At 50.1% G+C, this 9,845-nt stretch overlaps 1 protein-coding gene across 1 annotated transcript; it reads right to left on the bottom strand.

The window, feature by feature from the left end:
• Positions 1–6,743: 6,743 nt before the first annotated feature.
• ARMCX6 (armadillo repeat containing X-linked 6) lies at positions 6,744–9,621 on the bottom strand. The gene is made up of 4 exons (XM_052663460.1): positions 9,527–9,621; positions 9,123–9,213; positions 8,686–8,774; positions 6,744–8,408 (listed from the first exon to the last, which is right to left on the bottom strand). Exon 4 carries the CDS (start codon positions 8,243–8,245, stop codon positions 7,340–7,342), a length of 906 nt encoding a protein of 301 aa, XP_052519420.1. The 5' UTR covers positions 8,246–8,408; positions 8,686–8,774; positions 9,123–9,213; positions 9,527–9,621; the 3' UTR covers positions 6,744–7,339.
• Between the last annotated feature and the right edge of the window lie 224 nt (positions 9,622–9,845).

Raw genomic sequence — 9,845 nt, 5'->3', positions numbered from 1 at the left:
AAATAACTGGTTCAATAAAACTCAATATCCCTCAAAGATGGGGACTCAAAATAGAACTGGCACAAAAGGTAAACAGAGGTAATGCAGGGGGGAAAGGAGAAAAGGGACCTGAAAAATGCATGGCAGATGGAGAAAACTCATATGAAAAAAGTAGGGAAAATTGTCAATAAATATTTCACCAAGAATTAGAAAGTTTTAATGAAGCAATTAAGCAACAGTTCAAGAAAAGGATGGCAAGACAAGAATGAGCTGAACTGTGAGCTGTCAGGCCTCAGGGAAAATGTAGAAGAAATTTAACAATCACAGAGATGAAGGCAAAAGTGACAGGGAAGAAAGAAACCTTAGCAAAAGTCTAGCAATTAGTGTCAAATCTATGCAAATTTAGGGTGAAGACCAAAACAAATGTGGTGATTATAGTTACAGAACAATATAATAGTGATAAACCCAGATGGAGTAGAAATGATTTAATTTGCAACAATTGGGAGAGAAAGAAAGAAAAAGAAAGTGAGAGGTAATGTAAATATGTTGATTTTCTTATCCCTAGGGCCAGGGTAGGGGGTGGGGTGTCAACAAAAATAACATCTAAAGCAGACAAATCTGGCAACAGGGGTCTAGGTGTATTGAGTAGTCAAAAGACAAACACTAAGAAATACAATTTAATCAACTAAAATTGGGTATATGAAAAGAGGAAAGAGAAGGGAAGAAAAAGAAATGTATAATATATAAATAAGTATAACCATTGAATCATTATTTCTACTGTCGATGAAAAATGATGACAAAACCTACATATCCACACATAAGGGACAGACTAAATAATTATGGCATATTTATACAATAAAATACTATTCAACTATAAACTAAAAAGTAATTTTTATGTAGTGATATCAAATGATTGACAAGGTTATGTTTGTGAATATATATATACAAATGTATATTACATATTTTGCTACATATCCCCCTATATATAGATACACAATAAATTGATAATATTGCCTCTGATGGAGAAAAACTGGGTAGTGGGGACAGAGAGGTGAGAGAAAGATTTACAATGTATACTCTCTGTTATCTTTTGAACCACTAGGACGACAGAGGATGAGATGGTTGGATGGCATCACTGACTCGATGGACAGGTGTTTGAGCAAGCTCCAGGAGTTGGTGATGGACAGGGAAGCCTGGCATGCTGCAGTCCATAGGGTTGCAAAGACTTGGACATGACTGAGCTATTGACCTGAATTGAGGCTCATACTTATTTTTTTAACAAATTAAATCTATATTTAAGATGAAATATAAAGACTTAGTTGTCTTTGTCCAGCCTTGTGGATATTATGTTATGGGAGATGACTGATAGATACTTTGTAGAATTTCCTGACTCCATATTCATCTCTGTCTGTACTAGCCCCCTGAGGACTGAGGCAAACATACAGGGCAGTATTTCCTGTTTGCCCACCTGGCCCCCTGTGCCCCTGCCCATTATTGATCCTGCTCTGGTGCAGTCTCATTTGCATGTAACAAGAATGATATTGTAAAAAATATTTAACCAAACTATATCTAATTCCCCCTGTAAATAATGTTCCCATATGGCCCATTCATCATTAAGATTAAATGATTAGGATTATAACCTCACACCAAGAGAAACGACCTACTGCTTGTACCTGAATCAAGAAACTTAGGATTCTCAAACTCATAATGATCAATTTAGAGTTTTCCTGAATCCCCAAAGCTCTAACTACATATCAAAAAGCAGGCTTGGAAGACTCTGACCATAGATCTCTGCCGCAAGCTATAGATAGTGAGAACTTGGAATCTAAACCAAGTGTCCATCAGAGAGGAACTCTGTGGAGCAAGAGCAGAGAAAAGAAGGGAAAATAGCCAACCACATGTCTCCTGGCTCAAATCAATCCCTAGATTGAAACCCTATTGGGTGGGGGTGGACATTAGCAGGACCAGAGAATTTATCAGAAAATATTGGAGCACTAGGATTAGTTTCTTGTTTCCCCAGGCACAAACTTTGAAAAGTGTGGGGTCTGACCAAGGGACAGAGTAACAGAGTAGAAAAGGCTGAGAGAGGAGGCTGGTGGGAACATTTCCCATCACTCTGCTTACCTCCATATGCCTTCCCTATTTATGAAAGTCACAAAATCCATTTACTACTTAACAGCCTGGATAATGAAAAATACAGGATTCTGGATATATAGTTACACACTGACATTACTCTTTGTGAGTTGCAAATATTTATTCAGAGGGGGATTGTGTGACATAATTATTTGGAGTGCTTATTTGGGGTAATAACTTGAGCCATCAAACTACCCTTCCTTCCTTCAAAATCATCCTATTTCCAGATACCAATTACAAAGAACAGTAGAATACTCACGGTGAGACTTAATGGAGACCTTGCCAGGGTTAAAGAAACATGACTGAGTAAACCAGAAGAACCTGTTTGAACTACTCCACTGCCAGAGGAGAGGGAGGAAGAAAATCTAAAAGTAAAATGAAAGAAAAGAAAGGTCTATAGGGAGAGTTCTAAAAAAAGAGCATCGGTGGAATAATAGGGCTTAATGCCTTGTGTTTTTCCCCTACCCTCCTCTTTAGGAGTTTGATGGTGAGACACTTGACTATCACCCCACTTCACTGCTGTTCCAAAGCAGCAGAAACTACAGATATGTCCAGTGTGCTGGCTCATGGGATACGGAGAGCACAGTCGAAATAGCATTGTAGGAGAGGTAAAGACCATGACCCTTCACAAAGCCACAAAAATAGACTCCCCCCAAAATGTGAAAGATCATTATAAAGAAAACATTCTCACAGAAAGGATCTAAATAAATGTGCCTAGATGGGAAAATTGTGAAGTTGCCAGTTAATCCATCAACTTAGCCCATTTCAATTAAAACATTAAAAACAGATTGTGCAATAATGACATTAGTGTAATTAATTACACCTTCAGAGAAAATTAAGCTAGCTCAAACCAAATGTACACACACATGCACACAAGCACAAACCACTAGTAGGTTAACAAAGCAGCTTACTTTGAAAGCAAACTATTTGTATTAGAAGGAAATACACTCAATGTCTTCTAATAACCTTGGGCTGTCAAAGACTGTCCTAAGTAAAAGAAAATTATAGAGCTCCCAGAAAAACACGGAAAGGCGCAGAAATCATAAATTCCTGAATGACCAAATACATCACACAAAAGGAAAATCAAGAGAAGTGATGAAAGAAATCATGGTGATTTCAACATATAACAATAGTCTTATTTCAAATGTGGACAATGACTACAGTGTAAATTGTAGAGCAAGTCTATATATAGAAAATAAACTAGCTTTCTCTCGCAAAATAAGGCAGCTGTGGTGAGGGGATAAACCAGTCCCATTTCGCTTGGCGCTAAAGCAGGCAGGGCAGGGGGTTCCTAAGTCTCCTGTGGGCCAGAATGCATCCTGAGATGGTATCAGAGGATACCTGACACCTGCTCACAAGCACCAGCACACCCTCCCTGACAACACACACACCTCACTTGTCATGGATGAGCCAGTAACCCAGAGGGTCCCTGAGTCAGTGAGGGGTTCCTGGGAGAAAGGGGTGTGCCCCAAGAGGAATTCCACAGCAGGAAGCCACAGAGGGGCTGCTCGGCTGGGGGCATGAGGTCCCAGAGGCACCAACTATATAATATGAGATATCATGAGAATGGAGTGATAAGTGGTGCTGTGTCGACAGGTTATCTGTTTGGAAAAGGAGTCAGTTTGGATGACAACTCCCACCTTGCACAAAAGGAAATTCCAGGTATATCCTTGAGACAAGCCTTGAAGTGGAAAGGTAAGAAGAATTAGAAACCACAGAGGAGGCTCCTTTTGTAAAGGGGAAATGGGGAAGGCCATCCTAAGCCACACACAAAAGCAAGAAGCAATAAGGGAGAATGAGCCTTCTGGGGAAGAGGAGGTCCTGAGCAAAGTGAAGGGTGTGCGTGTGTGTGAGAGACAGAGTGAGATGATGCACGTGGCATGAGGATCAGACAAGGGACTGGCCGATGCCCGGCAGGGCTGTGCTGCAGGGCCATCCCATCTTAGACCAAGTACTGCCCCAGGAGAGAGGTGGGGGCCGGTGCTCCGCACTGCAGTCAGACTCTTAACCAAAAGTGCTGTGGTGGCCCAGCAGAGGGACTGACTGTTGAGGGCTGTGCCTGTCCCCGGTGACACTTGAGAGTGAGGGCACTGTGGTTGGAACTGCCCCAAGCGTGGCACGAAGGGCCCCGTGGGGATGCCGCCTGGGAGATGCGGGGGGTGTAGCAGGCAGGAAGCTGGATGCCTGCAAGCCACCCGACCTGGGCTTATGTCAGGGAGGGGCGGGGTGGGGGGTCATATAACAAAGTTCCCAGGACAGGAAGCAGGCTGGGAGGGTACTGGAAGTTGCTGTAAAAGTTCGTATCTACAGGCACAAACGTAGACAAGATAATGAGGAGGGGAAAGCAGGGCTCTTTCTGGAGCCGGCCGGAAGACAGTGTGTGGAGGCACTTCCAGACTTACCCAAGACACAGCTTTGGCTGGGGCAGTCCCATCAAGGCAGGCACCCCCCCACAGAGTGCGACAAGCTCAAGCCTTGAGAACCCTGGCTAATGTCTGCCACAGGGAAACCCGGCAAGGAACTTGGTGGATTGTAGCAGACAGGTGGGTCTAAGTTTGTGCTGGGTGGTCCCCTGCTGTCTCATTTTTGAATGAAGCATGGCAGGGGTGGCAGGCACCTTAGTCTTTCCAGCGCTGAAAGCCTCTGACTGTGTTCCTCAGGCCCTGACTGCAGGCATGCCTCTCGCTCCAGGTCCCTCCACATCTGAGGCAGAACCCACGGGGAACCGGGCTCCCGCCCTGGCACAGCAGCCGGCCAAGGCCAACTGAGGCCAGCCAGGGCCCGGAGCTTCCCCACACAGGGAGTGTTTCAGGGAGGGCAGTGCCAGCTCATGGAGAGGGGTCGTGTCTTGGGCCAAGACCCCACTGTGGAGACACTTCAGGCCTGGCAGGCTGTCCTGTAACAGAGGTGCTCGGGAGGTGGGCAGAGGCCTCCCAGCCCCTGCCTGAGGTCAGAGTCAGTTGTGGCCTGAGAGGGCCTACTGCCTGCCTCGGAGATGGTGGAGCGCTGCCTGTGGCGGGACTCAAGTGGGGACTCGGCAGAGTGCAGAGGAGGAAGGAAGCACATGGCCATTTGGGACCCCAAGCCAGGAGCAAGCAGAAATGCTGTGGTTAGGGCAGAGATGGCTGAGGCTGAGCAATAAGGTGGTGCTGAAGATGCCCCTGGCCAGCACGCTCCACTGGACAAGGGGATGAGGGGCTGCCGGAGGGCAGTCCTGCCTGGCAAACAGACTGCCCCGCCCACCTGAGGCTGGCTAGGCACAAAGGGAGGGTCAGGTAAGTAGCTCTTAGAAAACAGGGCCCCAGAGCCAGCAAACGAAGCCCCAGCCTGGTGAGCCTTGCTGGGGTTGTGGTGTCACAGCAACCAGTCACATGCTGCCCAACAAGGCGCCAGGGCTTGGGAAGGGGCAGAGTTCTGGCAGGCCCCCAAGGTCACTAGGCAGCCCAAACTGTGGGGGCGGATGAGTACAAGCAGGAGAGTGGCACCCCACCTGCACCCCCCCCCCCCCCGCCCCAGTCTCCCGGAGAAGGGAGGGAAACATTGAGATAACACTGTGCTCTGCACGGAGGAGGGCAGTCAGAAGCAGTACACTGGGACACCACTGATGACCAGGGTGCAGTGTCCCTGAGCCACACCCCAGGGGGCACAGGAGAGGGCACCGGGCTCACAGGCAGCACCGCTCAAAAGAAGCTTCTTGTCCCCTACGTGAGCCTGGCCTTTGAGGAGGAGGACCACTTCATGACACATCAAAACACCCAGGGAATCTGGCTTTGCTGACCCAGGGCTGAGGCTTGCTGGGAGGGGTCTGGAAATGTGGGCAGGGGCGGTGGAATGAGTTGCACAGATTCATGGAGCTTTCAGTGTGCAGAGCCACATTCCTCCTTTCCTTCCAGGGGTGCCGGGAGCTTGCGTGGACGGCATGAATATGTGTCCTTCTGGGTGGACCAGACATGGCCCTCCCACCCCCTCGGGGATCCGTGGACGTCTCCATTGTCTCCTTCCTGGATCCCACAGAAGTACCCGGGAGAGGGCAGAAAAGAGGTTTCCCAGAGGAAGCAAGGGCCAAGCCTTCTCGCTAGTCCGGGAATTTGGGCTTGGCCTCCCAAGGAAGGGAGGAGGCCTGCAAGTAGGTCGCACAGCTGCTTCTCAGGAGTGACAACACCACCAAGAAGGCCCTCAGCAAGTAGCAACTGTAACTGCTATTATTGTGCATCAGATGTCAGGGATGGGTTGCCCAGTGGGACGGCAGGGATGCACAGGCCAGCCCGAGGGTACTGAGCTTCCTCTCTAGGCCAGCAGGCGAGGAAAGACACCTTCATCGAGGGAAGGATTTCTCTGCGTCAGGCACTGTGCTGCCTGCTTCAAGGTGTTGCCTCTTCTAGTCCTCCCAAGAGTCCTTCTTCATCCCACCCCCACCCCCTTCCCTGCCCCAGCCCCTCCCCCAGCCCCTTCTGGAGGCTCCCCCTGAACCCTGCAGCTCATCCCTTCTCCAGTCTCCTGTGGGCACTGCTGAGTGGGCATCTGCCAGGAGCAAATGCCCCCAGTCAGTCAGCATGGATCATGTATTTTGGTCTTTCCCCTCATGCAGACTAGAGATTCAGAAACAAGTACCGTGTCTCCATTTTGCCAGTCAAAGCACACAGCTTTATTGAATGTACATAAAAACGCAGACTTGGTGGACAAGGTTAAGTCAGTACAGCGCATAGAAGAGGGGTGAGCTTTTTTGCTCAATAGGTATCGTTCATAGGCTCGCGAAGAAAAGAGAGTAAACGGAAAGGATCCCATCTAAGCAGCAACTGATACGCTTTTGGCACAAGCCCCCTGTGGGTCTGGTCTCCCCAGCATGGCCCAGCTTAGACACAGAGACCACCACAGGCCAGGCATCCCCACTGAGGCTAGAACATGTTGTTCTTGAACCACAGCTGGCCGCTGAAAGGACCCCTTTACCACAGGGAGAAGGCTGCAAGGGAGCAATTTACAATGCACATTGCCTGCAGACTGAAAACCCAAGAGGTTACTCAAAGCTCTGTGGGAACCCCTGCCTGACCAGTAAGAGTGTGGTCCCGGATTTAGCAAATGCAACTTTCACCCAGAGATGTGCTGAGCCAGCTAACGCTGGGTCTTCAATAGCACCCGCTGCAGAGTCTTTGAGAACACAAGTGTGTGTTCACCCATTGACTGGGCTTTGTTTCGGGGTGGATCAGTCCCACCCTGCTGGAGGGGCCACTTAAGAGGCCAGGGTTTCTGAGAGAAGCTGTCTGTTTGTGTTCCTGACAAAGAGGGGCAGGAAGGGGCATAGCACTTGGGCTCTCAGCAACTCCCCCGACAAGGCTGGCTTTTCAGACAAACCCGTCAGGGGTTTCACAACCTGCCCCTCAGCACATTCACTTCCCTCTGGTATCAAAGGAAGCATCAAGCCTGAAACGGACTTGGCAAGCATGTTATTAATAACTGTCATGCTTATTAACAAATTTAATCCAGCCTGCTGCAGAAATGAGTTGCAGCAAAGAGACACAGTCTCCCGACACACTTGGCTGATGCACATCTTCATCTGGCCCTGATTTTCGACACCTGCATTCAAGTTATCCGGGCCACACAAAGCCTTTCCGTCCTCAACAGCAGGGTCGGGAGTCGGGATTGTGTTTCCAGCAATGGAGAGGCTGGCCAAATGACTGTTGATATCATGGCTAAATGAAAAACTGGCATCCTTGGGCTCAGCTAACAATACTTTTCCCTGAATGAAAGGCTCCTTGGAGAGGCCAAGAGCACAACTGAAATTTTTAAAGCTCTGAGCACTCCAAGTATTTTTGTGTTCGTAAGGGAACGGGCGCTGTTTTACCAGGTATGTTCGACTGGCTTTGCCCCCACCTGAAGGTCTGTCCTCAGCACCGCCGGGGGCCCCAGGTTCAGTCCAGTGCCCGTCCTCACTCCAGGGCCGTGCCGTAGTTGTCAAATCAAACGAAATCTCGTGCTCCTCGTCATCCAGTTCCCGCTCATCATCCCATTCCTCTTCCTCCTCCTCAGACTTCTCACTGTCATCTCTTCCTATGGTTAGTTTGTAAACGCAGTAGCAGGCACCAGCCCCAATCATCAGTCCTGCGGCCATCCAACCCACTTCCCGAGCCCGGCCCATGTTCAGGTCTGTTCAGCTGGGGGGTGGGGGCGGGGGGTAGGACAGAACAGGAGAGGGTCTTGTTTCACCTGAAAGAAGAGGGTTCTTAAGGCCAGGGTGAGTGATGGTGGAGGGGAGACAGCTTCAGCCTATTCCAGGCTCCTGAGGCTCTCCTGTGATGAATCTGTGGGTGAAAAATGATATTAGGGCTTTTTGCAATACCTGGATTTTTGCCTCACCAGACAGAGTGGAGTTTGAGTTTCGGCTGAGGGAAGTGGATTATTTGGCAATGAGTTCTTTGTTCTTTTCTGTCATCCTCTGCCTCCCCTCAGGACCCACCATTTGTCTCCCAGAGCCTACACAGAAGGGCAGGAGTTGGGGCTGGGCTATAACCGCCAGGAGGGTGACAGGTGGTCTCCTCCAGCACAGCCCCAGCCCCAAAGACTTAGAGGCATCCTCACCTAGCAGCCTCTACCAAAGCCAGGTAAACTCCTTCTTCTTCTCTTGTCTTCTGTGCTCAGTGCTCCTTCCACAGTGATCGATGGACAGCCTGGCAGAAGGACAGAGGGAACGACAGATAGCCGGCTTTGGAAAACTAAAGTGTAGTGGATGGATCAGAAATGAGAACACAGGTCCCTGTTCTGAATTTCCAGCCTTTGAGCTTAAAATATTTCTCACACCCTCCTGACTTTCCTAACACTGGTTTCCCCACCCCTCCCCCCTTGTCGTCCGCCATTTCCCCAGCAAAGGCCGCCACACCCCTTTCCCTGCGCTGAGATGGGAGGGGGTATGGAGGAAAGGGCCTGGAGAGGGCGGCTCAGACCCGGCCTGCAGCGATCCCAGCCCCCCGCCCTCATCCCCCCCGCCACCCCCACCCAGGGGCCAAGGCTCATCCCACCTTCACAGCGACCTGCACGGTCCCAAGGCACTTTGGTCCTTCCCTCGCCGCGACTTTCCCCGGCGACCTACGGGCCAACAGATCTACAAACCTGCAGACAGACGGTGGGGGATCGGGGGGAGACGGAGTGCTTGGTGGACGGAGCAGCACTCGGGACAGGAGTGTCCTGATCCTGAAACCTTTCTTTCCTCGGAGACTCTGTACCAGCCACTCACTTCCCTCACCCGCCGCCCGAAGTCCGCCAATTCTTTCCATGAAAATGGGCATGAGGAGGGGGACGGCAGTATTTAGAAAGTAGGCGAGAAGGGGACACAGACCCCTGTCTGCCGGAACCTGGATCCGTGGCGCTCTTGGCCTTCTCCCAGCCCCGTCTCCCTCCAAGCAGAGCCCACGCTCATACCGACCTGCAACGCCCGGGGCCACTTTCCTTCCTTCACGCGCCTGCAGAGTGATATAGGGGGCTGGTACCCAGACGGAGGCGACTAGCAGTACTTCTGCTCTAGGCAGCTCTGGTCACGTGACGAGCGCGTCACCACTGAGCTCTGGCCCCCAATTTCCACTCCCACAAGCAGTGCGGCAGGCGCCAGCCTGCCCCGTACCTCCCCCCATCACAAGGGGCCTTGTTACTCTTTTCCTCTGTAACAATGCCAGAAGTGACCAGGGCTCTCTGTGTTTGCATTTGCCTTCTCTAATTACAGAAAAGGGCAACACTTTTCCTGGGTC

Source organism: Budorcas taxicolor, chromosome X (assembly GCF_023091745.1).
Source record: "Budorcas taxicolor isolate Tak-1 chromosome X, Takin1.1, whole genome shotgun sequence".
Lineage (NCBI taxonomy): Eukaryota > Metazoa > Chordata > Mammalia > Artiodactyla > Bovidae > Budorcas > Budorcas taxicolor.
The sequence above is the reverse complement of the archived record's forward strand: the minus strand, read 5'-3'. Positions and strand labels throughout refer to the sequence as shown.